Below are 26,725 nucleotides of genomic sequence, written 5' to 3'. Positions count from 1 at the left end.
CACACACACACACACACACACACACACACACACACACACACACGAGTCACTTTTCTCTGTGCGTGGCTCCACTCTCAGCTATAACCAACCCCAGTCTGCTCTGAATTCACATCCTTGCAGCCTCTTGAACAGAAAAGAAAATCCTGGCCTCTGACGGAGCCCTGGCCCCTGGCCAGCTGCTCTCTGGGATGGGTCAGGGAAGGACCCTGATGGACCCAGCTCCGTTCTCGCGCTCCCCCAAGCCCTGGGCCTGGGTCACAGGGGTCCGGAGGACAAGACCCGCTAGCAGCAGAGGGTGGTGGGGGCTGGGGGTGTGCAGGAAGAGAAGCACGGGGACATTGCCAGCCTGCAGCTGGGCGGCCATCCCAGTGTGCGCGCCGAAGTCGGAGTTGCCCTATTTTGGAAATAACAGGAAAAAATCAACTGCTCCAAACTCTCAAAATGGTGACTTTCCACAGATGTGGCCTCACCAGTGGGTCTATTCCAAGACAAGCGTACTGAGCCTGAATCTTCAAGAAGCCACCTTCTCCTTGTTGACACACCCTCAAGCCAGAATCCAGTCTTGCTGACAAGGCAGATGATGGGTGAGCCAAACGGCTTCATTTTATTTTCTCCCCTGGGCGCTGCTCTTAAGAACAAGGCTCGTGAAAGTAAGTCGAAGAGGCAGCAAGCAAAGCTCATGCCCCCAGGATCCTGGGCTAGTTTCCTGATCTTGTGGGTGATCCCATCTAGAGATAAAAAGGCTTCCCCATCACCCTGCCCGAAGTCCTCCAACGGGAAGATTCGAGCTCAAGTGTCGTTTCGTTGCCAAAAACACCTCCCAAACAATCAGCATTTCGTGGGGAGGGAGGGTAAATGTTTCTGTAGCTTAGCTCTGACCTGTTTGTTTTCTCATCTGTAAAATGGAGGCTTTAAGACCTGCCAAGTGTCTGGCTATAGGAGGTGCTTGGTAAAACAATGGGGCACTTTGTGACCAGCGGGATGACAGGAGAAGAAATAGGCCTGTAGAGGATTGGCCGCTTGTCCCTGGCTGTGGCATGGGGTAAGGGTCCCAGGGTCCCAGACCAGGGCAGGGAGAGTCCTCAGACACCCACAGGGCCGGGTAGGGAAGGGGGGGGGGGGGGGGGGGGGCTGTGGTGGAAGGAAGCCCAAGTCAGAGTCATCTGGGAACCCTAACAGAGCTGGGAGAAAGTGGTGGAGGCAGGATGCAGGGTGGGATGGAACCAAAGGCAGTGTTGTTGTGGGGGCGGGTGAGACCCACAAGCTGAGACCTGAACCCAAGACCCTGAAGCGGCCTCGAGATGTACCCCTGAGGTCTGGGGTCACTCCCCGCACCCCCATCCCCACCCTCCCAGAGCTGCCTGAGGTGAACCAACATCGGCCCCCTTAATGCCACCCCATCCGAGTCAATGGCAGCTCCTCGAGGACCGGGAGCCCTGGGAGAACTGGAGCTTTTACTCTGTAACCAGCGGGGCGCAAGCCCAGTCAGCAGTCCCTGACTGTTCCAGTCTTCACATGGGAACTAGCCCCACTTCTGCCCCTGACGGGCTGGAAGCCCAACCTTTCTCTTAGGGTTCCTGTCCCCCCATATAATTAGAGGGGTCATCAGAGTTACCAAGCCCCTGCAGGTAACTGCAGTCACCCTATGCCAGGATATAAAAAAATCGTGGCTCAAGCCTCCTATAGCAGAGTCATTCTAAGCATAGGCTGTGGGGCCGGAGAGCCTGAGTTCAAATCCTGCCGTGGTCTCTTAACCAGCTGTCTGTCCTTGAGCGGGTTACTTCACCTCTCTAGGCCTCAGTGTCCTCTCTGTAAAATGGGGATATTAGTAGCATCTACTAGGCAGGTTCTCCTGTGAAGACTAAATGAGTTAATATATGAGAAGTGCTTGGGACATTGCTTGGAGAAAGCTCAACCTTGGGGGGATCCCTTGTCACCTCTCTAGCTGGAGGGGCTCCCAGCCTCTCCCCAGCTGCCCAGACAGGGGCCCTGCCACTCCCCAGGATCCCTCCTCCTGGCTGCAGGGAGCCTCTTCCACCCACCTCCTTGGGGCCACGGAGCTGCACAATCGAAATACCCAGCCCAGTTACCCCACAGAAGATGGAAGCTGTTGGTCACAGGAAGCTTTCAAAAGAGCAACTTTCCTCCTGCTGCCTTGGGACCCACAGGATGCCCGACGGTCCCCCAGGCCTGTTCTGTGGCCTCCTTATGGCCGCTGTCCTGTCTGCCTGCGCTGTGAACCACCGCGGCCCAAGGGTTCTGCGCTCCCCACCACAAGCCACTGGCTGGGGCTGCCTGCCCCCCTCACACCAGGCAGGGTTGCGAGTTGAACATGCTCTGGGGGAGGCTAAGAGGACACGGGGCACTGAGGAGGCGCACAGGCCTCAGCCCTGCCCTACAGGCACCTTGGGCAGGCTCATGATGCAAGCAGGACCACAGACTCTGCCCCCAAGCCAACGGGAGCTTCAGGGTCCCACCCCTGTCCTCTCGGGGACTGATGGGCCCTTCCTGGTACATTCCACCCAAAGAGGCCCGCTGTCCTCTAGAAACCCAAACTGCCAACCGGCCCCCCAAACCCAAAGCACACAAGACTCCCCGCACGAGGCTCTGCTTGAAGTCCACTGAGCACGGGCTCCTCTGAGGGGCAGCCAGGCCTCCAGCCTGGGAATGTCATACCCGCCTTCCTCAGTGAACCCCTCTCCGGGCCTCAGTTTTCCCATCTGTAGGGTGAGGGTATTGAGTTCCACGATTCCCACAGCCTCCTGAGCACTGGGGCTACTCTTCCTCCATGTCCTCTTTCACGTCATCTTCCTGCTCAAGGTGGAGCCTGCGGTGGCTCCCCAGTGCGCTGGGATCAACTCCTAGTCCTCCCTGTGGCCAGCAAGTCCTCTACGGGGGAGGCCAGTGTCCCTGCCCACTCCCCCAGGCGCCTCAGCTAGCCTCTGGCACCTGCCGACTCCTGGGTCACTCCTGCTCCCTGCACTGGCCTCCTGCTCTCCCCTCTGGCCCCCAACTCTCTCCCACGTCTCGCCGGGGACCACCCCTGAGAAGCCTGGGAGTCCCTCGGACTGGGTTTGAACTCTGCCTCTCCTGTTTGAGCCGTGTGGCCTTGGACAAGTCGACTTACTGCCTCACTCTTCTGAGTTTGGGTTTCCTCCCTTGAGGGGGTTAGATGAGATAACTAAGTCCCCACACAGGGCCAGCACGGTGGCGGGGGTTCGGGGCACCAGGCCTGTGAATTCAGGCAGGCCTCTGATGGAAGACACCAGTCAGACCGACTGGGCTGATGGGCGCCAGCTCGCTGCCAAAGCAGTCCGCCCTTGCTGGCGTTGGCACATGGATTCTGACAGGTAAAGCGGATTCAGCCACCTCACCCGGGGACAGGGGGACAGAAAGGAACCAGATCTGATCTCTGACCTCACAGGAGGGTGGTTTGAGGGGAGATAACTGGGCAGGCCAGGATGCCCCCCGAGTGGAGCCAGCGGTGGTGGGCAGTGAGCGGGTCGGGAGTGCTGGCAGGGATCGCAGGGACCAAGGCAGGGAGGGGCAGCAGGTGAAGTGGGCAGGGCGGGGCGGGGGGAATGTTCTGGAGGGTGGAGAGTTCTTACGAGCGGAGGCCTGGCAGGCTCGTCAGGCTGTGGACTTTGTCTGCAGGGCAGCAAGGAGTGCCTGGCAGTCTGGAACTGTCCGACTCCACCTTGCTCCATGAGCTCATAGGAGGTGCAGGCCAGCTGGGGGAGCCAAGCAGGAGGCGGCCACAGCTTTTCAGGATGGACAGATGGGCTAGGATGGGCAGGTGGCAGGACACTCCCACCGGCGGCTGACAGAGGCTCTCCGGAGCTGAGGGGGATCGTGCATCCTCCTTCCGTCCCCAAGCAGCCGGGCCACCAGGAGCTCCAGGCTTGCCTTCAGCCACACACCTGCTGGGCCCTGCTGGCCACCTGCCGCACCAACCTGGGGGTGACCCCTGGCACCACCGGAGAATGAGCCACACTGATGCTCGTGCGAAACCCCCGAGGGTATGCGTCACTTACTAGGGTCCATGTGCACATAGCCTCCGACTGTGTGCCCACACTGTGGCTGAGATGTCAGCGACTGTTCGCCACATTCATGGCTGCCCTTCTCTCAGACTGATGGGGTTCCCCAGGTGGCGGCCATCACACCTGCCCCCGGTGAGGGCACCTCCCTCCTGCAGAAGTCCTCTGGGGTGGATCCTCAAGGCTTAGGGTCTCATCTTTCTGTCTGGATCTGGAACTGCTCTGTCTCCTGGCAGATAATTCTCCAGGCGCCTAATTCTGTTCCAGGGCCCGGACGCCCAGCCCGACCCTCGTCCTCCCCGAGACAGCCTGGGAAGGGGCAGGGGGTCCCCTGTGCCCTCCAGCCCCTCAGGGACCACAGCACAGCTTTCCTCTTTGGTGTTTATTGGTTCCAAAGGCCAGGCTTTGTCCCAGGGGAGGCTGAAGGGGCTCATATCTTTTGGGCTCCATGGACAGGGCGGTTCATGTGCTCGGGGGAGGCCAGGTAGGCCTTGAGCTTGGGCCGGGCTCTGAGGCGCGCCACATAGGCCAAGAGCAGAGGGTGGGAGTCCAAGCAGCCAGGGGCCAGGACCTGGTGATTCAGCAACAGGTCCAGCAGGTTGTAGTCGGCGAAGGAGATCTGCAGGACAGAGGTCAGAAGAGGGCTTGAGCAGGGTCAGAAGAGGAGGGGCCGCAGGGAGCCAGGACCCTGGCTGCTCCAGCGAACCTGCCGTGGCTCCCCTCTGGGCCTCAGTGTGCCCTTCTGAGAAATGGATCTACCACGGGCCGGACCCAGCACTCACCTGGTCGCCCACAAGGAAGGCCTGGCCCTCCTGGTTCTGGATCAGCAGGGTCTCAAAAGGCTTCAGGTGCCCCGGCAGCTCCTGAAAATACTTGGCCTTGCCCTCCTCCTGCAAAGGGCAGTGATCCAGTGGCAGCCCCCAGCATGCTTGGCCTGGGTGAGCTCCCGGGCCCCAGCCCTGAGTGCTTACGTAGCTCCGGTAGATGAGCCGGCTGCAGTGCCTACGGACGTCCTCCACGCCATCGTTCACCATGTCCACCAGCGCCGCCTCCCGCTGGTCTTTGCCGTAGAGCCCTGGGTCAGCAGCCAGGCAGTGGATCAGGTTCAGGGCTCAGGATGGGGTGCCCAGGTCCCTCGATTGGGAAGGCCCGCTCTGCCCAGCCCTGCCGCTCCCATCTCCAAAAACCCAGAGGGCTCAGTCGGTTGGGTGACCAACTCTTGATTTCAGCTTGGGCCGTGATCTGGGGGTCCTGGGATCAGGCCCTGAATAGGGCTCTGAGCTCAGTGTGGCATCTACTTCTCCCTCCTCCTCCCTCTCTGCCCCTCCCACCGCTTGCAAGCACCAACTTGCTCTATATAGCTCTCGTGCTCTCTCAAATAAATAAATAAAATCTTAAATAAAAAAAAAAGAGCCCAAGGGGACATGCCCAGCTGAGGACCATGCCCCTTCGCGGTCACATCCTAAGTCCCGTTCTGAGACTCAGGAATTCCCTGCCCAAATGGCCCCAAGCTCCCTTCCCCAGATCTGTCCCCCTGCAAGGGCGAACCAAGCCTCTGGTGCACGTGCCCTGGGCCGGAGGGGCAGCTGTTTGTGGTGCCCGGACAGCACTGGGCTGTGGGGACTGGTGGGTCCATGTGCAGCACAGGAGAGCACAGGGGCAGGACAAGGTGGCAAGCCGTGGTCAGAGGCCTTCGTCCTCCCGCCCTGGGTCCCACAGAGGTCAGGGCAGGCTTGGCCTGGCTGTGACTCCTCTGTCCCCTTCCCTGATTGCCACATCCTGCTGGGACCCAGAGCTGGTCTAGACCCCCCAAAGTTAGCCAAAAAAGAGGCAGCTACCTCTCTCAGCCATGTGCCTGCCACCATTATAACAAGGCCACAGGCTTGCTCACTGCGAGCATGGGTTTTCTGGATTCAAGAGAGGCCAAAACAGGAAAAAATGGGCAGGAGGCCTACTGGACACACCTTAAGTGGCCTCTAGCCTACACCAGCACATATGCGGGGGCTGGCGGCCTCCTCGGAGTTGTCCTCTGGGAAACGGGCACCGTGAATGCATCTGGCACCATCTGGCTGGCAGAGCTCTCCTAACCCAGGCCCTGCCCCTTCTTTTAGGGTCATCTGGCCTGTCCTCCATGCGGGAGGACTTCTGGTTCTCAGGACATCCACGTGGGACCCATCGGGTACTCTGCAGGACTGGACTGCCCATGACCTCAGAACTCACCAAAGGTGCGGCCCAGGTGTCGCAGGATGGCATTGGACTGGTACAGGGTGAGGTCTCCGTCCTGGAACTTGGGGAGCTGCCCATACAGCTGGGGAGGGCGTGGCATGGGTCAGTAAGAGACGCTGAGCTCAGCTGCCCCCCACCCTGGTTTTGCCCCACGAAGGCCCAGCACCTGCCCCCTGCCAGGGCGCAGTCACTCACACAGGAGGCCTTGAGCGGGCCCTGCAGCCAGCTCTCCTTGGTCACCACCTCCTCCTTCCAGCTCTGGCCCTGGTCAGCCAGCAGCATGCGCATGGCCTCGCAGCGCCCTGGGGGAGGGGAGAACGGGGTGGGGGGATGTGTGCAGAGACCCCAGCCTCACAGCGCCCTGGGGAGGGGGTCAGGAGTGTGGGGACCGGACAGAAGCTTCAGAGCCTGCTGAAGAGATAAGCCACGGAGGAACAGTGGAGACCATGGAGAGGGAGACAGGCGGAGACCCCAGCCCATGGTGCCGCAGGATGCGGACAGAGTGAAGCCAGCCAGGACACCGAGAGGATGCGGCCCTGGGAAAGCCGGACCTGGCCCCGCCCCCGCCCTCCCGGCCCCGCCCCACGACCCGAGACGCCTTGTCCAGCCTCCGGCCTCGGCGGGACCCCAGGAAGCAGCCTGGGCGGGCGGCCTGGCTCCGCCTGTGCCCTTCGCCCTCCTGAAGGAGCAGGGCCCGCACCTCGGGTGGGGAAGTAGAGGATGGTGTAGGGCGGCACTAGGAGAGACAAACAGACAGGGCGTGAAAGAGGATCCCCCCACGGAGCTGCACCGAGAAGGGGGTGGCTCAGCCTGGGTCCTGCCCCCCGCCCCCAGCGTGGTGCAGACCCTACTCACTAGGTCGCGGTGACGTGGAAGAGCAAGCAGCAGGAAGTGGCGGCGAGCCCAGTGGTCTTATATTTATGGTCTGTTCCACACACCCCCCCCTTCTCGCCCCACCCAGGAATGCACCGAGTCCCTGAGCGGAGCTTGGCCCTGGGCAAGGCTGGGTGTGGCGGGGGCAGGGCCGGACAGGCTCACCTGCACCTCCGCGCCGTGTACCCTGCCTGAAGGGTACTGACTTCAGCATCACACAGCAACTACCAGCATCCAGGCCACACCCAAACCCACAGAACTGCTCAGGGCCCCCAGACGGCCGGGTCTGAGTCCCCAGCTAGCTGCTGGGTCCCCAGCACCAGCACACAGTAGGTGCTCATTAAATGCTTCTTGCATGAATGAGTGCAATTTCGATAGGCATATCCATTTACACCTCCTCTCTCCGGAATAATAATTACGGCAAACCCTTAGGGACTGAGGACTGTGTCGAGGACTTTACAGAGATTACCACCCGAGGACTTGGTATTGTTCTGATCCTCATTTTACAGAGGAGGAACTGAAGCCCAGAGAGGTTAAGTGACTTGCTCAAGGTCACACAGCTAGGCAACAGGACTTAGAGCCAGGGTTGGCCAGCTTCAGGGGCCTCACTTTTAACCCTCAGTCTTTCTTCTGCAAAGGCTTGTTATCTCCAAACCATGTTTTGTCTGAGTCTAAGTGCTAACGCACTCTTCAAATACCAACTGGACCTGGGGATATGGGTGGATGGAAAGACAGACAGACTGAAATGGGCAGGACCTCCTGGGCCTGAGGGGGGCTGTGTTCTTCCAGGCAGAGCCCAGTGCCTGCCTCCCTGCGGGGCCCTTGATGGCACCCCCAGCCCACTTCCGGCTGCCCCTTCCTGGGTGGGGGCAGGGGTTGAGGGATGTCTCAGTGGGGGTGGTGGTCATCCCCGGGAACTGGAGCCTGACTGAACCAGACGTCTCTCAGCCAGTTTTTCCTGTCAGAGCCACCAGGAGAGAGGAAGGTATCTTTCCCTGGGGCAGTACCCACCTAAAGCCTGGGGGGGAAACCCAAAAGTGCCTAATCAGCAGCATCCCTTAGCCTCATTTGAGCCCACAGCTGCCTGGGGCTGGGAGGGGTGGGGGAGGTGGGGCCAGGACTGGGTTCTATCCCTGACTCACAGCTGGAGGAACATCTGCCCGGCACTTAGCAGCTTACAAAGAGCTTTCATGAAAATGGTCTCATTTCATCTCCACACATCCTGAGAGGGAGGGAGCCTTGTTCGCATTATACTGATGAGGACACCAAGGTTCACAGAGGTTCATTCACCTGCTCTGGCCTGGAACATTCATGCCCTCCCTTTGCACACAAGCATCAAAGGCCTGGGAGACCCCTCCCTGCCTAGTGGGCCAGCCTCCTGCCAGCTCACACCCTCCAGCCATCACACTCAGGCTGTCTCCCAGCTCAGCTCGGCACTATTCGGTGGTGTTCCAGGGGGCTGCTTTTACCCACAGTCCTCTGGCTCCCCAGGCAAGTCGGTGGACTAGCTCCGTGGCCTAGCTCCGTGGCCACCCCGGGGCTTCCTCCGCTGGGGTCCAAAAGCACAGTTTTCCCAGCCCAGTGGGCCAGGAACCTCCCTGTGCCCATCCCCGCACCTCCAGTCCACGTGTATATCAGCACCTGTCTTTGGCAGTTTTTAAAAATATAAACAAACCGCTTTGTTGCTACTTAGATTTCACCCTTATAAAGTGTACATTCAGTGGTTTTAGTATATACAGTGTTGTGCAACCATCACCACTAAGTAGTCCCAGCACATTTTCATCACCCCCCCAAAAACACCCTGTACCCATTGGCAGTCACTCCTCATGCCCCTCCTCCCAACCCCACTAATCTAGTTTGTTGCTATGGATTTGCCTATGCTGGGTATTTCATATAACTGGAATCATACACTCTGTAGCCTTTTGGATCTGGCTGCTTTCACTTTGCAGAATGTTTTTGGGTTCATGTATGTCATAGTGTGTAACAGTGCCTCATTCCTGGGGTGCCTGTGTGGCTCAGTTGCTTAAGCGTCTGCCTTCGGCTCAGGTCATGATCCCAGGGTCCTGGGATCGAGCCCCACATCAGGCTCCTGGCTCAGGGGGGAGCCTGCTTGTCCCTCTCCCTCTGCCTCTCCCCCTGCTCATGCTCTGTGTGTGTGTGTGTCTCTGTGTCTCAAATGAATAAATAAAAATCTTTAAAAAAAATAGTGCATCATTCCTGTCTACAGCTGGGTAATATTGCGTGACATGAGCATACACATTTTGTCTACCCATTCCTTCAATGATGGACATTTGGGTTGTTTCACTTTGGGGCTTTTATGAGTCAGGCTGCTATGAACATTTGTGTGCAAATTTTTGCAGGAATTTATGCTTTCAATTCCCTTGGGTACATACCCAGGGGTGGACTTGCTAGATCACATGGTAGCTCATTTTGAGGAACTGCCAAACTGTTTCCCGAAGTGGCCGTACCATTTTGTAAACCCAACAGCAGCCTGCAAAGGCCCCAACTTCTCCACGTCTTTACCAACACTGCTACTGTCTTTTTCACTTTAGTTATCCTGGTGAGTGTGAAATAGTATCTCTACATGGTTCTGTGTGCCAAGCCTGGGGTGACTTGTGGGGAACAGGGTGGAGAAGGAGCCATCTTCTTTGCCATCAGGAGAATCATAGCTCAGGGCTGCCTGGCTGCCTCAGTCGGTGGAGCATGCGACTCTTGATCTCGGGGTTGTGAGTTCAAGTCCCAAGCTGGGTGTGGAGCCTACTTAAATAATAATTTTTTTTTTATAAAAAGAAGAATCACAGCTCAGACTGGAAGAGATAGACACAAGGTTTCATTCACACACTGACTAGTATGTATCAGGCTATGAGTGGGCTAGGCATCATGGCAAACACCACAATAGGTAAGATATGGTCTCCATTCTAATTGACTCTTTCAATGAAGAATATAAAGCCTTCATGAGCAGTCCATCCACCCAGCCATCTATCTACCTCCATCCATCTCTCTGTCTGTCCATCTATATACCCATCTATCCAATCGTCCACCTATCCAACAACCAAACGTTTGACCAGCAGTCCATCAGAACATCTACCTACTTATCTCTCCATCCATCTAGCTACCCATTTACCCACCCAGCCATCCTCCACCTGTCTATCCATCCATCTACCAACTATTTAACAACTAGCCTATCAAATCATCTACCCATCCTTCCATCCAGTCAGCTGCCTATCTGTCCGTCCATCCATCCATCCATCCATGTCTGTCAACCACTGATCCACGTGGACATGCTAGGCACTGGAGCTGGAGCTCCAGCTTGGCTAAGTTGGATTGGGCAAGTCAAGGGCATCAAAATGAATACCCTAGTATGTCGTTAATTGAATACAAGTGAGGAAGGGTTTCCAAGCCGGACTTTTTCCACCTAGATACAAAGGCTTTGCTTCTTGATGCAAAACACTTTTATCCACTATACTCTGACCAGTTTATGCCCCCACTACTTGGGCTTATACTTTGGGGCACACATTTCTCCCACTTCCCACCTTCTTAGATGGTCATTTGGACACAGGCTCATTCGTCACACGTGGCATCCACCATTTTTTGAGCCCTTCCTATGTGCCAGGAACCTGCTAGGTCTTTTACTTAATTTTCACAAAGGTACCAGGAGGCCTAGGTCAACCGCCATTTTCCAGATAAGGAAACTGGGGCTCAGAGAGGTGAAATACCTTGCTGAGGGCCACACAGCACACAGGGAAATCCCAGCCTGTAGGCCTTCTATAAGATCTTGCAGAAAATGCTAGAATTCCTGCGTCTGAAGGATGCTTGCAATGCTGCCTGGGATGTAGTACCCTTCTGGCCTCCAGGAGGAGGCGAAACCCTGAGGGCAGACAGGAAGGTTGCAGGTTGGGGAAGGCTGAACCTTCAAGTGATCAACTTGAGTGGTCACAAGGAGCCCTTCCCACCCTTGGCCACTTGGCCGGCGTCCGCTCACTTCTGAATCCTGACCCTTCCTCAGATCCTCAGCCATGCTCAGGGCTGGAGGCTGCTCCCTCTGCCTGCTGGCCTCCCTTCCCTTCAGGTGGTCACTCCCACCATCTCTCTGGTCTTGGCTCCCACGCCACATCCTCAGCCCCTGTCACAGCAAGGTCTCATTCTCTTCCCCCTCAACAGCCTGTTCTCCTCCATAGTCATTCTGGGCTTGCTGAATGTGCATCCCCCACTGGCTGGAAGGTTCCAGGAGGCAGGGACTGGTTCCCAACACCCGGGAAGGCACATAGTAGGTACTCCATGACGCTTGTTGAAGATACAGCCCCTCTGAAATTTTCTCTGGCCTCTTGCCACCCATACCCTCTCCAGGGGCTACTGACTTCTGCCTCCCTCCTGAGGGCCTCTACCTAACATACCCTGCTGGATGCCAGTTCCTGGAACATTCCACATTCACAGTTGATCCCTGCTGGGGTCCCAGCGCTCATCCAAGGCTGAGCACGGGTTAAACCTTAGTAGGCAATGCCTAAAAGGCTGCCCCATCCTCTCTTCTCCTCCATGAAGCCCCCCTGTTGTCTGGGCCAGTGCTCCCAAGCACCTGGAGACTGTCTGTGGCCCTTTCCTGAGTTCGATGTGCCTGGGAGCAGGACCCTCAGGACAGACCCAGTCTGTATAGCCCCTGAGGCTCAGTCCCAGCTGGCCTCAGATGTTTGCAAAAGGAATACATGAATGGGTGGCCAGCTCGTGTGGCTGAGCAAGGCCAGAGCCACCAGCTCGGGTGGCAGGTGTCTGGCGGGATCTGTTTCCCTCAGACAAAGGCTGGCGCAGGGAGCAGGTGAATAAATCATGAGGGGCCTGGAGCAGAGCTGGGGCAGGACAACTGACCTCATTGTGGGAGGCAAAGACCAGGCAGCTGGGCAGGAAGAGGGCTGAGGGCATAACAAAGGGGCACAAGAGGCCAGTGGGGGCTGTCTGGCCCAGCCCCACATTTCACCCTGAGGAGCAAGAGGTTGGAGGTCAGCAGAAGGTAGGTGGGAGGTGCTGGTAGAAGGTGGGGGGGTTCAGAGCTGCCCTGGGGCTCTGGGTGGGGAGAAGGGGGCATGTCTGGGGGCAGGCTCGAGTTGGGGGGGGGCTGTCTTTCCAGAACCCAGGAGTCATCCTGGGAGGGGGGATGGTGGGGAGAATAGGAAGAGCAAGGGTGGACAGACAGAAAGACGGACAGACCAATGTGAGAGAGATTCTCATGCCATCGAGGGAGGGAAGGACAGAGATGGGCATGTGCGGTCAGAGAGACCCACAGAGACACAGCTGGACAGATGTCAGCAGGGCGCAGGGAGTGGCATGGGGCTGCAGGTGGGATAGACACAGAGCTGAGGGCTGAGGGGGCAGAGGGGGCAGTGAGCAAGACAGAACAGCAGGGAAGCGAGCATGGGGGTTGCAAAGACCAGGCAGCTGGGGGTCTGCAAGGGCGGCCCAGGGTGGGGGGTGCCCAGGGCTCAGTCTGTGGCCAGCATGGGGCTGGAGGCAGGTGGATTGGGGGAGGGACTGTGTAAGCAGCTTGGGGAGCTAGGAAAGCTACAGGATTTGGGGGCCCTGGGCCTGTGGAGAGAGGAACAGAGAAAAGAGTAGCAGGGACCCTGTGGGACCCCACCCACAGCTGCCCACTAAGCCACCCTCCCACAGGAACTGGGCGACCAGAGTGGGAGCAGGAGGCCCCAAGCCCCCGTCTCCATGGCCCTTCCCCAGGGCCAGGCAGATGGCAGTCTCCCCGCGGGGGACCCCAGCCCCTCTGAGGGCACTCCCGGGCCCAGCCAGGCTCCTGCCAGCCCAGCAGCCACCAGGAGGCGGGCACTCCTCAGGGAGCTGGAGGCCCAGGTGCAGGCGGCCTACGGGCAGGTAAAGGGGACAGGGGTGTGGGGCATCTGAGGGCACCATGAGGGAACAGCGGGGACCCCACACTCTAACGAGGGCCCTGTAGGACAGATCCAGGGCAGAGCTCAGGGAGGGGACCCGGAACGTGCATTTTGATGGAGGGCTCCGTGGGTCTGTCAGCTGCCCAGGAGGCTGGTGTCTCTGCCCACTTCTGCCCTCATTGAGCCCTGCATCCAGCCCACAGCTCCCAGAGTTGGCCCCCTTCCACTCTTCACCTGAGTACAAGGGCCAGGCAGGGGTGCCGAGGGCAGCCAGGGTGGGCAGGTGCTCCAAGGTGAGAGCAAGGGTCCTGGCAGGGAGGGGCAGGAACCTCCTGGACTGGGCCAAGATTGCCTCCTCTCAGGACAGGGAGTAGAGGGAGGGTGTGCCGAGTCCATACGGAGGGCTGGTGTCCCAGCCCTCCCCGGCACACCAGGCACCTGATGTCCTCCCCCCAGGTCCAGGCCCTGCTTCTGAAGACATTAAATCTCTACTGATTGGGGGAGATTACGGGTAGGGGTTGGGGGAGAAAGCGCTGGAGAGGTGGTATCTGGAAGACCCTCAGGAGTGAGCACAGGGAGGCTGTGCCTTCCAGGGGGCCTTGGGTCCTGAGTGGCCCCCCTCACCAGCAGAGATGCTCAGAGATAATCCTGGATTAGGACCCAAGCCCCCGTGCCCAGGGCTCCCCGCCTGCCCACCCGCTCCCAATCTTCCCCACAAAACCCTAGGAAAATCCCCTGCAGTGCTCCCAGACTCTCACTGGGAGCAGCTGGGGGCTGGTAGGAGCCCACAGCATCCACTGAGGCCCAGGCCTGGGCTGCCCCCAGGACTCCAGGCCTGGCATGGTTCAGGAGCCCATGGGAAACTGTGCCAAGTGGCCTCGACACCGGGGCCCTAAGGTAGGACGGCTAAGGGGGAGAAGCCAAGGCCAGGAGACCAGGCTGTAGCCTGGAAGGGTCAGGTGGGGTGGGCAGAGCCCCGTGTGAGGGCTGGGCTGGGGTTAGAGATAGAGCATGGCAGGGGGATAGAGGGGCTGGTTCCCACTGCCCTAGACCAATCCAGATTTCCCCGGGGAAGGCCCCAGACTCTAGCCCCTCCCAAGGACCGCTGGGCCTTCCCTGCCAAGCTCATCAGGCCCCCCAGCTGCCCATCCAGCTGCCTGTGCCGGCTGCCCCTGCCCTCTGCTAGTCAGAGATGGGACGTGCAGAGCTTGAGCTCCAGGTCCCATTCCGCCACCAGCTTTCTGAGTGACCTTGGCCCAGTCCCTTCCTTTTCGGGGGGCCTCGGTTAGCCCAACTGAACAATAAGGGGATGGACACTTCAAGCCTAGAGTGTTGATGGGTGAGAGCCCTCACTGTCCTGGGCCGGGTTTTGATGGGTGAGAGCCCTCACTGTCCTGGGCCGGGTTCCAAAGACGGGAGAGGCTGGTAAACGAGGGCGGAGGGGCCGTTACCCCAGCTCATAGCTGGCTTTGCTGCAGGACCACTGGCAGTGGCCCAGCTCCCCCCCAGGGGGCTCCCGCCACAGCCCCGGGCCCGGCCCTGAGGAGCAGGGGGGCCCAGGGCCGGGCATCCAGGGCTACTCGGTGCTCAACAGCCTGGTGGGGCCCGCCTGCATCTTCCTGCGGCCCAGCATCGCCGCCACCCAGCTCGTATGTACGGCCGCCCCTGCCTTCGCCTCCTCTCTGCCTCTCCTTGAGTAGGGGGGAGAGGATGGAGTGGGGTCTTCGGAGCAAAGGCACACTGATCCAGGGGGTGGGGCAAAGAAAAGTGGAGACACAGAAACAAGATCAAACAGGGGGAAGACCCAGGGAGACACGCCAGGAATGAGAGAGGAGAGGACAGAGAGAGACCCGGAGAACCTCAGAGACAGCCACCAAGGGGGTGGGCAGGGAGGCTGCAGGGCCTCCAGGAGAGGGACAGAGAGAGAACAAGAGACATACAATGACACTGAGGTCCCCGGGGCCAAGTCTGAGGTTCTGCCCGACCCCAGATCCACTTCTGGCAAATGGAGCTCTGAGCCCTACAAGAGGGTGGGGGCAGGAGGTGGGCCCTGGGAAAGATCTGGGCAGGGGGCAGGGAAGGGGGGGCCCAAGACACCCAGGCCAGTCAGCAGAAATGGGTAGGAGCAGGTCTGAGCAGTGTCAGACAGACACAGGCCCTGCCCACCCCGTTGGGGGTGCTGAGTGGGGGGGCCCAAGAACCAGAGGAAGGGGTGCAGGTGCCTGGGTGGTCCAGGGAATTCTTAACCTCTCTGTGCCCCCCAGGACCGGGAGCTGCGGCCAGAGGAGATCGAAGGTAAAGGGTTTTTGAAAAGACTAGAGTCTCCAGAGGGGTGGGCATTGGGTGGGGCCTCAGCTAGTCTCCAGGAGGAAGTAGGGGCAAGGAGGAGGCTGCGGGAGATCGAGGAGATGGGGACCACTGAACGGGGAGGGGTTGACAGAGCCCCCAGCTGCCAGTTCCCAGATCTCTTCTGCCAGGCGGGTCAAGAGCCACTTTCATATTTGTTCACTCGACAAACACCTCCTGGGTGCTTACCGTGTGCCTGGCCCTGTGCCGGGAGCCCTGGGGAAGGGGGCAAACTGGACAGATGTGGCCCATGTCCTCCGGGGACAGATGTCAATAAGTGAACTGTTAGTACAAATGGTGCGAAGTGCTCTCAAGGAAATGAACAAATGGGCTGGAGGGGACCCAATGTAGAGGGAAGACTTTCTTGAGTAGGTGACATAAGGACCAGAAGAGGGTAGAGTGTTCCAGAACGTGAGCTCCATGAGGTTAGGGATTGTTTCCTTTCCTTTCCCTCCCCTGCCTCCCTCCCTCCCTTCCTGCCATATCTCCAGTACCTAGGGCAGAGCTTGGCCCATAGTAGGTGCTCCTTAAATATTTGTTGAAAGAATGAATTAAAGAAATAGCATGTGCCAAGATGCTCAAGTGGCAGAGAAACTGATGTTTACAAGGAGGAAGTGATTAGACCAAAGGAAGAAGGGTGTGCTGGTCCAGGCTGGGGTCCCGGGGGACGTGTGGGAGGAGCTGACCCCGCCCTGCCCGGCAGAGCTGCAGGTGGCCTTCCAGGAGTTTGACCGAGACCGGGACGGCTACATCGGCTACCGGGAGCTGGGCGCCTGCATGCGGACGCTGGGCTACATGCCCACTGAGATGGAGCTCATTGAGATTTCACAGCAAATCAGTATGTGCCTCAGACCTGCCCCACCCCCAGTCCTCCAGAGACCATGGCCATGGCTCAAGCAGCTGGGCCACCCGGGGAAGGCAGGTGCCCACACAAGTCGGCCCCCAGAGCCCAGGACCCTGCTCATTCTCAAGGCACTTTCTCTGCCTCTGAAGAATCTCACCATCCCCTACAAGTTGGGAAGGCAAGGACCATTATCCCCATTTCTAACATGAGGAAACTGAGGCTCTGGAAGCTTAAGTGACTTGGCTAAGGTCACAGAGCCAGGTCATTGGAGCCAGGACTTAAACCCAACCAAAGTCTTCAGGAAAATTAAGAAAAACCACCAGAAAACACCGATGATCCAGCTTGGGCCCCCTCAAGAGGGAAGGGCCCACTTTGTGGGGCAGGGGAGAGGGCCAGAGGCCAGGAGAGGCGGGCGGGGGGAGCCAGGGCTGGGCAGGGGTCCCTGATTGCTGGGGTCTCTGATGGGCATGGCCCCCAGGTGGTGGAAAGGTGGACTTTGAAGACTTTGTGGAGCTGATGGGCCCCAAGCTGCTGGCAGAGACAGCAGACATGATTGGCGTCCGGGAGCTACGGGACGCCTTTCGGGAGGTACGGCCACTGGGGCTGGAGGGCAGGCGGGGGGCCGCGGGTCTGCTGTGAGTGAGGCCTGAGTGAGTGAATGATTCGATCGGGGACTCAATACCACGACCAACGCCACCACAGTTTGACACCAACGGGGACGGCTGCATCAGCTTGGCTGAGCTGCGAGCAGCCCTCAAGGCCCTGCTGGGGGAGCGCCTCAGCCAGCGGGAGGTGGACGAGATCCTCCATGACATTGACCTCAACGGGGATGGCCTGGTGGACTTTGAAGGTACCACCCGCCACCCTCCGCGCTCAGTGCCACACGCCCTGGGAGGTTTTTAACGGGCAAGGAAAGGATAAAAGGAGCATTGTCACTGCGTGCCAGACCCCGGGCTGAGCACTCTATGTCCTCTCCCCATAAGCAGGACAAGAAAGTTAATTCTTGGGAAAGTGTGAATGCTTAGCAAAAGATGTGGATGGAGCCAAGATGTGAAGCCAGGCGAGCTGACCAGAACCCAGTTCTTGCTCTATGCTGGATTCCCACAGGGCGAAAACAAGGGTTAAATAATAATAGGAAGCCAAGGAAAATCAGTATGTAGAAATTCTCCAAAGTAGGCCCCAAAGTTGTTCCTGAGCTTCCTAGCAGCCAAAGCAAAAAGGGAAATAGGTTTAGTTACAAGGGTTTTGTTTTTTTGTTTTTTGTTTTCCCCATAAAACAAAGCCCCTCTTCTTAGCCCAAAGGCCTATTCCCTACCAGATTCAGAAGACTCCCTTGGGCGCCTGGGTGGCTCAGTTGGTTAAGCGACTGCCTTCGGCTCAGGTCATGATCCCAGGGTCCTGGGATCGAGTCCCACATCGGGCTCCCGGCTCGGCGGGGAGCCTGCTTCTCCCTCTGACCCTCTCCTCTCTCATGCTGTTTCTCTCTCGCTCGCTCTCTAATAAATAAATAAATAAAATCTTTAAAAAAAAAAAAAAGAAGAAGACTCCCTTGCAGGCCCCGCCCTGGACCGCACTCCCTCCCACCTCAAGGCCAGTATATTGGTCTCACAGCGATTGGGCTCCAGAGAGCAGACCTGCAACCTTGGCTTTGTCCTGGCAGAGTTTGTGCGAATGATGTCTCGCTGAGCCTGCACAGAAGCTGGAGGCAGCAGACAGGACTTGGGACCACAGCCAGGAAGCCCCCTGCCTCCAAATGACCCTCCCCCTCTCCTTCCTACCCTGCCTGTGTGTAACACCCCGGCCTGCCCTCACCCCCACTGCTTCACCAAGCCCCCATGCCCATCCCTGTCTCTCTAACAATAAAGTATCTTGGGGCCTGGGGAGATGGCTTTTACCTCTCACTTTTGTACCCTGGAGGACCCAGTCTTTGGCCCCCAAAAGTTAGGTCCTGGGCTGTAAGACCCCTCGACTGTGAACTCCAGGTGGACAAGGGCCTTTTCTGGATCCTGGGCCCATCCCAGAGCAAGTGTCAAGAAACGCCACCTGCGGGGCACCTGGGTGGCTCAGTCGTTAAGCGTCTGCCTTCGGCTCGGGTCGTGATCCCAGGGTCCTGGGATGGAGCCCCGCATCGGGCTCCCTGCTCAGCGGGCAGCCCGCTTCTCCCTCTCCCACTCCCCCTGCTTGTGTTCCCTCTCTCGCTGTGTCTCTCTCTGTCAAATAAATAAAATCTTAAAAAAAAAAAAAAAAAAAAGAAACGCCACCTGCTTCTCCCAGAGCTGGGATGCACTCGGCCCCTCATCCTATAAAAAAGGCTCCTGCCAGGCCCAGGGTGACACATGCCCTGGCATGTCTGCCAGATTCTTCTTCCCCAAGTGTGACTTGCGTTGCGTCACACTCTTCCTGTTCAGGAGGGTCGTGACCCCCCCCCCCATTGTCCCCAGGTTAATCCGGCCCCTGCTCCCAGCACCAGAAGGCTCTGGGAGGATGAGGGCTGGCATAGAGTCACACACAATTAGGACGAAGCGGAGGTGGGACTCACCCCCTGGCTCCAGTGCACGGGAGAGGGTGCCTCGGAGTCAGGGAGGCCCCGGGCCTCAGGCTCTCCTAGCTGCAGCAAACACCTGCTCTGCAGAGCGCTGCGTGACCCGCTGCTGTGCCTGCCCACCGGGAGGGAGGGGAGCCCTGACCTCCTGGTCAAGAAGGGGCGGGAGCTTTCAGCGCCCCTGCCTGGGCTTCACCATCCCCGCTGCCAACAAGATGGCCTTGGGACGGAGAAGGCGGGCGGTTACTGGTGTCCCGCACAGCCCAGAGCCTGGACACCGAGGTGCCAGGGTTGGCTGCAGCAGCCTCAGCACCACTCACTCGCCCGGCAGATCCCAATTAATCCTAATACTCAATTACGGGATCTCTCTCTGGGAGCTGTGGTCCACCCTCGCTCCCACCACCCTCCGCCGGCCGGCCCAGATGGCACTGCTGCCTGAGATGTCTGTCCCCTCCGCAGGGGCTGGGGGTAGTATGGAAGTGTGTCGCAGGAAGACCAGAATCCCACTGCCCCCTGGCTCCCAGCCTGGCAGGCTCTGCGGTTGGGGCAGGGGCGGGAGGCGACGATGGGATGGTCTTAATTGGCTGCCGTGTATCTGCTGGCACCAAACGTGCCCTTCTACCCCAAAAAGGCTGCTGGCCCGGAAGGTCCCAACAAGGTAACTGCTGGAGCTGGGAGCAGGGCCAGGAAGGAACAGTGAGTAGGCAGAGACTGTGCCAAGTTAAGAGCCCCTTCTCTGCTTAAAGGGGGCACCTGCCACCCAACCCCAGCAACTGTTGCCAGATGAAGCAGGCCGGAGCTCTGAGATCTTCTGATTTTCCAAAAGAAGCTGGAAAGTCAGATTTACGTTAAGTCCCCTTTAAATAGTTTGACTACTGATGATAGCATTCAATAAGGTGTATAAACCTTAAGTGTACAGCTCATGAGTTTTACATGTGTGTGCGCTCAGGTAACCGTCACCCACATCATGGTATCGCATCCACTTCTGTTATTTAGAACAGTTCTAGGCTTACAGAATTATCCTGAAGATAGTACAGGGAGTTCCTGTATACAGTCCACCTCGGTCAGCTTCTCCTGTGTTAGTCAAGGTTCTCCAGAGAAACAGAACCAACAGGAGATACGTGTGTGTGTGTGTGTGTGTGTGTGTGTAGTGTGCGTAAAGATATTTATTGCAAGGAACTGGCTCAGGTGATTATGGGTGCTGAGCAGTCCCAAGATTTGCAATCAGGGGTGCCTGGGTGGCTCAGTCATTAAGCGTCTGCCTTCGGCTCAGGTCATGATCCCAGGGTCCTGGGATCAAGCCCCGCATCGGGCTCCCTGCTCTGCGGGAAGCCTGCTTCTCCCTCTCCCACTCCCCCTGCTTGTGTTCCCTCTCTCGCTGTGTCTCTCTCTGTCAAATAAATAAATAAAATATTTAAAAAAAAAAAAAAAAGAGATTTGCAATCAGCAAGCTGGAGACCCAGGAGAACTGGAGGTTCGGTTCCAGTCTGAGCCCGACAGCCTGAGAACCAGAAAAGTTGATGGTGTAAGTTCTAGTCTGCGGGCAGAGGACTGATGTCCTAGCTCAACAGTCGGGCAGGTGAAGTTCCCTCTTACTCAGCCTTTTTGTGCCATTCGGGTCTTCAACTGATTGGATAAGGCCCACCCACCACGGGAAGGGCCATATCTTCACTCTGCCAATTCAATAGATGATAATTGCACCCGGAGACACCCTCACAGACACACCCAAAATCATGTTTGACTAACTATCTGGACACTTGTGACCCAGGCAAGTTGACACTTAAAATTAACCATCACACACTATTAATATCTCACATTAGAATGGTACATTTGTCACAGTTAATGAACTAAAACTGACACACTGTTATTAACTAAGGCCCATATTTTATGCAGATTTCATCATTTTTTCCCTGATTATCCTTTTGCTCTTCCAGAATACCATCCAGGACACCACATTACATTAGGCATCATGTCTTCTCAGACTCCTCTTGGTTGTGATAGTTTCTCAGACTTCCCTTGTTTCCTTATGATCTTGACAGTTTAAGTACGACTCCTCAGGTATTTTATAGAACATCCCTAAATTGGGATTTGTCTGATGTTTCTCTCATTAGTCTGGGGTTAATGGGTTGGCAGGAGGATGACCACAGAGGTCAAGTGCCCTTCTCAAGCCATCCAATTAAGGGTGCAGACTATCAACATGACATCACTATTGATGTGGACCTTGATCACCCGGCGTGAGGTAGTGTGTGTGTCACATTTCTACACTATAAAATTACTTTTTCTTTCTCCCATTATGTACTCCACTCTCTGGAAGAAAGTCACTATGTACAGCCCACACTGAAGGGGTAGGGGTTATAATCTACCTTATTAAGGGCAGAGTATCTACACAAACTACTTGGAATTATTCTATATAGATTTGTCTCTTCTCTCCCTTTATTCAAATATATATATATATTTGGGCTCATAGGTATTTATTTTGTACAAGTTATAATCCAACACTTTAAATTTTCAAATGGCTCCAGCTTTGGCCACTGAGAGGCCTTTCAGCTGGCTCCTGTGTCCCTTTGGCATATACCCATCATGGTGGCATTTGGGGTTTTGGGGGTTTTTGTTTTTTGTATTTTTAGCATTTTCTTACGTTTTGGTACTATAAGATGCTATAGGATTATCTTGTGTATTTCCTGCCCCAGTCTTAGAATTAGCCATTTCTCCAAGGAACTCTGGTTCATTTTATTGGAGAATGCCATTAGAAACCAAGACCTGGGTGCTAGGTTGCTTCTAGGCCCTCTCAGCAGATAGAGGAGATATGTATGTACGCTAATCTGTGTATATACAATTTTTAAATATTTCTCTATGCAACTGACTGTATCTATATTGAGCTAAACAAGGGTTCATATTGGGGCACCTGGGTGGCTCAGTTGGTTAAGTGACTGCCTTCGGCTCAGGTCATGATCCTGGAGTCCCTGGATCGAGTCCCACATTGGTCTCCCTGCTCGGCAGGGAGTCTGCTTCTCCCTCTGACCCTCCCCCCTCTCATGCTCTCTCTCTCATGCTCTCTCTCTCTCAAAAAAATAAATAAAATCTTTAAAAATAAATAAATAAACAAGGGTTCATATTGATGTCTCCAATTCCAACCCATTATCACATGGATCAGGCTAGCCTCCTCCCCTTGCTTACCCGTCACTTCTCATTCCAACAACGAGAACTCCTCCATCCTAATTGACTTAATTTTCAATTCTGGCATATGTGTGCAGTGGTTTCAGAATTGTTAACCCATAGGCCAGGGAAACCACTTCACCAACTAGAGTACATGCTTACTTGCAGTTCCTTCGCATTCATTCTTACAGACTCCACTCATTTCCAGATTAGCACCTTATTCTCCCACCCCTTCAGTGAAGCTGTCTCATTCATTTATGATACAGCTAGATTCTTTTGTCACATTCTGCGTTCCCTCCTGGGGTCCCCTGACCTCCTCAATGATTTCTTTAATTTTGCATACATTAAAGTTTACTCTTTATGACAAATGCTTAATAGCTTGTATTCACCATTACAGTATCATACAAAATAGTTCCACTGTCGTAAAAAAAAAAAAAATCCCGTTTTACCCATTTAATTCTATCCCTCCCACCCCTGGCAACCAGTAATTTGTTTACCTTATGTATACGTCTGTCTTTTCTGGACTGTCAGGCTTTTCAGACTGGCTTCTTTCACTTAGTAAAATGCCTATCTGTGTCTTTTCATGGCTAGATGATTTCCTTCCATCGCTGAATAAATAGTCCATTTTGTGGATATATCACAGTTTACTTGTTCATTCACCAATTGAATGCCACCTCCTCTGGGAAGACTCCTGTGATGTCCCCAAGCAGGCTCCTTCCTCTAAGTTCCAATGCATCCTCTACCAGTCTCCACACTGTCTAATACCGTACAGTGTGTCTTTGCTTTCCTGTCTGTCTCTCCTTGAGACTAGGAGCTCCCTGAGGACAGAAGCCATGGCCAGTTTATTTCCATATCATCAGTGTTCGGCACAAGGCCTGGGATGGAGGATGGAGTCAGAAAATGTCTGTTGGGACACCTGGGTGGCTCAGTCGGTGAAGCGTCTGCCTTTGGCTCAGGTCATGATCTCAGGGTCCTGGGATCAAGCCTCCCATCGGGCTCCCTGATGCTCAGCGGGGAGTCTGCTTCTCCCTTTCCCTCTGCTCCTCCCACCTGCTCGTGCTCTCGCTCTGTCTCTCTCAAATAAATAAAATAAAATCTTTTAAAAAAGAGAGAGAGAGAGGGTGCCTGGGTGGCTCAGTTGGTTAAGCGACTGCCTTCGGCTCAGGTCATGATCCTGGAGTCCCTGGATCGAGTCCCGCATCGGGCTCCCTGCTCAGCAGGGAGTCTGCTTCTCCCTCTGACCCTCTTCCCTCTCATGCTCTCTGTATCTCATCCTCTCTGTCTCAAATAAATAAATAAAATCTTTAAAAAAAAAAAAGAGAGAGAGAGAGAGAAAAAGAAAATGTCTGTTGGATGAATGAATGAATGTCCTGGAGATGAGGAAAATCTACAGACCTGGGGCATGATGGGTACACAAGGCCAGTGAAGTTTTGAGAAGTAGCCCGGCAGAAAGGGTTACCGTTTGGAGGAGAGTCTAAGATCTAGGGTTGTGAGGAATGAGATTTGAGGGGAGGGGTCTGGATGGAGAAATGGACAGTAAAGAGGACAATGAAACAAGCTCCTTATGAATATTCATTTATCCACACAACAACCCTGCAAGATAGTTATTATTAACGTCCGCATCTTAAAGATGGGGAAACCCAAGCATATTGAGGTGAGTAACTTGCCCAAGAGGAAATCGCTGATGGGGGCGGTATGAGATCCGAACCATCAGCCTAACTCCAGTCGGTGCTCTCACCCAAGATCAGTCTGGCACAGGGCCCGGGGTGCGGTGAGTATTCAACGGAGGTGAGCGTTCCTGCTGTTGTCAGTATGAGGCACAGGTTCGGAGTCTTGGGGGACAGGTTGAGGGGTCTTTGAGGTCGCCATCGGATCTAACATCAGCCTGGACCGGAGGACGAGGCAAATTGGTAGAGGCGCGGTGGTAGCGTTGGTGAGGGATCCGTTGCCATAGGAACAAACGAAGGCTTTAGGAGGGCGCATGCGCAGACCGGGGAAAGGTTGTTGAACCGGTGAAAGGTGACGTAAAAGCGCACGGGGTGAGACGCAGGGCTCCGAACGTCAAAGCCCTGCGTCCTCCGGCACTCAGAGCGGTGGAAAGGCGCGCTCGGTGGTGGCGGCGGCAGCGATAGCAGGCCCAGCTGGACCGACACCAGGCAGTGCGAAGCTGACGTGCAAAGCAGCGCGAGCGAAGCGTGAGGGCGACGCCCGCGCCGGGAAGACCCCTCCGCGCGAACCTCGGCCGACCAGACCCGGGTCCCGGCTTCCGAGGCCCCGCCTCTCGGGCCTTGGGACTAATCGGATTGAGAGCGCGCCGGCCCGGACCGCGAACTCGCCAATTGCGTAAGGCGTCAGCTACCGCCCAATCCGGAGCAGACAGGTGCGAGGTCCGAAAGGCGGAGACCAATCAGCAGCGGTTGCGGCCTGTTGGGGTCGGTCTCGGCCAATGAGGAGGCCCGAGTGACGTCCTGGCGCACCAATCGGGAGTGAGAGAGCATTGGTGCTCGCCCGCCCTTCCGGCCTGAGCTCTATTTACCAGGGGCGTGCGGCCGGTTTACCAATCAGAGCGCGGCTGAGCGGCCAAGCAGCCAACCCCGGAGGAGCGGCCGGCCGGCGTCCGCCGCACCCAAGAGTTGGGGATGTCCTACAAACCCATCGCCCCCGCCCCTAGCAGCACCCCCGGCTCCAGCACCCCTGGGCCCGGTACCCCGGTACCTACAGGTGAGGATCCAGCTCTACCCCTGCTCGTCTGCCCGGGTGGTCGAGGTCTCGAAGAGAAGACGGCCTGAGTTCTGCAACATTGGGCCTGCCGCCTACCCTCGCTGAGCCTCAGTTTGCTGGCCTGTGAAGTGGGCGTGGTCACGTAAGGGCTAGTTGGTGGAGCGCAGGGGGAGGGGTTTGCCCCTGAAGTTGAGCGCCTGGAAGCATCCCTTCGGAGGGAATCGGGCGAATCCGGTCGGGGGTTTGGAACGCTGGGAGGAGGCGTCCCGGCCCCGCGCTGACCTCTTACTCGCGCATGTTGCAGCCGGAAGTGTCCCATCGCCATCAGGCTCGGTGCCGGGAGCCGCTGCCCCTTTCAGACCCCTGTTTAACGACTTTGGACCGCCCTCCATGGGCTATGTGCAGGTGAGTGGGGATTGCCTATGGATGGGGACTGGAGGTCCCTTCGGGGCCTGAACTCATTGTCCTGTCCTTTTTTGACATAGGCAATGAAGCCACCCGGAGCCCAGGGTTCTCAGAGCACCTACACGGACCTGCTATCGGTCATAGAGGAGATGGGCAAAGAGATCCGGCCTACCTATGCTGGCAGCAAGAGCGCCATGGAGCGCCTGAAGAGAGGTAAGTGAGGCCTCCACCCTCCCTGTTCAGGAGACTAACACTGGACAGTCCTTCCTTAGGAAAGGAAGGACATCTGGAGGCCACTTGAGCCAAGCCTAGACAAGGGCCGGTGTCACTATCCAGAGGTGTTTTGAATTGAATTGAAATTGAGCTCGTTTTCGGGGAAGGAGCCAGGGCATTTGTCTTTCAACGGGACAAATGTGAGGATTAGCCAAGCCGCTAATCTCGTTAGGCCCCTCATTAGATTATAGTCCTGGTCCCTTTCACTGAAAGGAAAGGGGGTGCGGAGGGAGGGGTCTTCCTGTGGAGGGCAGGGGTGGGACTGTGGAGGGCCACTGTATGTTACTTGCCCATCCCCACCTCAGGCATCATCCATGCCCGGGCCCTAGTCAGAGAATGCCTGGCAGAGACAGAGCGGAACGCCCGCACGTAACAGGACGCAACTCCGCCACCGAGTCTGGACCTTTCCTGGCCACTGCAGAGCACCTGCTTCTCCCTGGCCTTCACCCCGAGTTGCACTTCCCAACCTGGGCTTCCTGTCCTGTGTCCTTTGGTGGGTGCCCTCCAGGAACCAGGGGGGCTCTCACTTCAGTCGACAGCACTGACTGGGACTCTTTCAAGAGTTAGTAGCGAGGTCGCTGTGAGTCCCACCCATGACCTGCCAACAGTGTTGATCCAACTGGAGCTTGCTCCTTTCTGTGGCCCCCACCACTCAGCACTTACCCAGGACTTTTCACCACTTTTCCCAGACTCCTCCCCTAGCAGGGCCTCCGAAGGCCTCTCACCTCCCTGCCTTGTCTCCTGGGCCATAGCGACTCTTTTTTCAGTGTCTTTTGCTAAATATGCCCTTTTTGTATAAATAAAAGATAATTTGGAGTTGTTCTCTCACCTCTGAGTGTGGTACTTCTGCTAAGCCAGGAAGAAATTGGGAAAGACGAGACTCAGGGAGGGGAAAGGGGCGGTGCAGTGGTGGGAGAGAGGGCCACTGAGCCTGACCTTGCCTGGCCCCTGCTGTCCATTGGCTTGGGTGGGGACCCTGCCCTTCTCCAGCCCTCAGCCCTCCCAGTTGTAAGTAGTGGAAAGGGTTGAGCTCCAGTAGCTGAGAGCCCTACCCTCCTACACGTGGTGCCACCAGGGGGCAGCGCAAGGCCTTAACAGCTTCCGCAGCGGGAGGGCACTGTGGCCCGCCTGGGCCTAGAGGGTTCTCTGGATAGGCAGTCATGCCTGGCAGGGTGGAAATGTCAGATCATGTAAGCCAGGCCCTCACATGCCTTCATGCCCTAACATCTTAAACTCCAAGTCAGCCCTGGGAGGCTCTGAATACATACTGACTCCTCAGAAGAGAGGGGGCACTGCTTCGTTCTCCCCAGCAGATGGGAAACAGAGCCAAGGGGAGAGGAGTGGCTTCCAACAGGGGTGAGACCCAGCCCCATGCTGCCATCCACTGTCCCAGCACCTTCTAGCTGGCTGGGTG

The 26,725-nt window shown here is 56.7% G+C and overlaps 3 protein-coding genes across 5 annotated transcripts; 2 read left to right on the top strand and 1 right to left on the bottom strand.

Annotated features, from left to right (window-relative positions):
- Positions 1-4,410: 4,410 nt before the first annotated feature.
- Positions 4,411-7,134, bottom strand: GSTP1 (glutathione S-transferase pi 1). Its single transcript, XM_035013412.1, has 7 exons — positions 7,119-7,134; positions 6,964-6,999; positions 6,459-6,565; positions 6,258-6,345; positions 5,009-5,112; positions 4,820-4,927; positions 4,411-4,656 (listed from the first exon to the last, which is right to left on the bottom strand). Coding segments are annotated over exons 1-7 (633 nt in total). The 5' UTR covers positions 7,120-7,134; the 3' UTR covers positions 4,411-4,467.
- A 6,674-nt stretch (positions 7,135-13,808) lies between these two features.
- CABP2 (calcium binding protein 2) lies at positions 13,809-17,982 on the top strand. 2 transcript variants are annotated; one of them, XM_035013414.1, is made up of 7 exons: positions 13,809-13,921; positions 14,503-14,673; positions 15,289-15,319; positions 16,074-16,208; positions 16,693-16,802; positions 16,917-17,064; positions 17,875-17,982. In XM_035013414.1, the coding sequence occupies exons 1-7, from the start codon at positions 13,865-13,867 to the stop codon at positions 17,898-17,900; spliced, it is 678 nt and encodes a 225-aa protein (XP_034869305.1). In that variant the 5' UTR covers positions 13,809-13,864; the 3' UTR covers positions 17,901-17,982. The 2 variants fall into 2 exon arrangements, with proteins under 2 accessions (XP_034869305.1, XP_034869306.1); XM_035013415.1 differs by lacking the exon at positions 14,503-14,673 and having other exon boundaries at positions 16,074-16,214.
- A 5,693-nt stretch (positions 17,983-23,675) lies between these two features.
- CDK2AP2 (cyclin dependent kinase 2 associated protein 2) lies at positions 23,676-26,139 on the top strand. 2 transcript variants are annotated; one of them, XM_035013416.1, is made up of 4 exons: positions 23,676-24,633; positions 24,938-25,038; positions 25,119-25,251; positions 25,617-26,139. In XM_035013416.1, exons 1-4 carry the CDS (start codon positions 24,552-24,554, stop codon positions 25,682-25,684), a joined length of 384 nt encoding a protein of 127 aa, XP_034869307.1. In that variant the 5' UTR covers positions 23,676-24,551; the 3' UTR covers positions 25,685-26,139. The 2 variants fall into 2 exon arrangements, with proteins under 2 accessions (XP_034869307.1, XP_034869308.1); XM_035013417.1 differs by having other exon boundaries at positions 23,676-24,775.
- Positions 26,140-26,725: the final 586 nt, after the last annotated feature.

Source organism: Mirounga leonina, unplaced genomic scaffold (assembly GCF_011800145.1).
Source record: "Mirounga leonina isolate KUSES-001 unplaced genomic scaffold, KU_Mleo_1.0 Mir_166, whole genome shotgun sequence".
Taxonomy (NCBI): Eukaryota; Metazoa; Chordata; class Mammalia; order Carnivora; family Phocidae; genus Mirounga; species Mirounga leonina.
The sequence above is the reverse complement of the archived record's forward strand: the minus strand, read 5'-3'. Positions and strand labels throughout refer to the sequence as shown.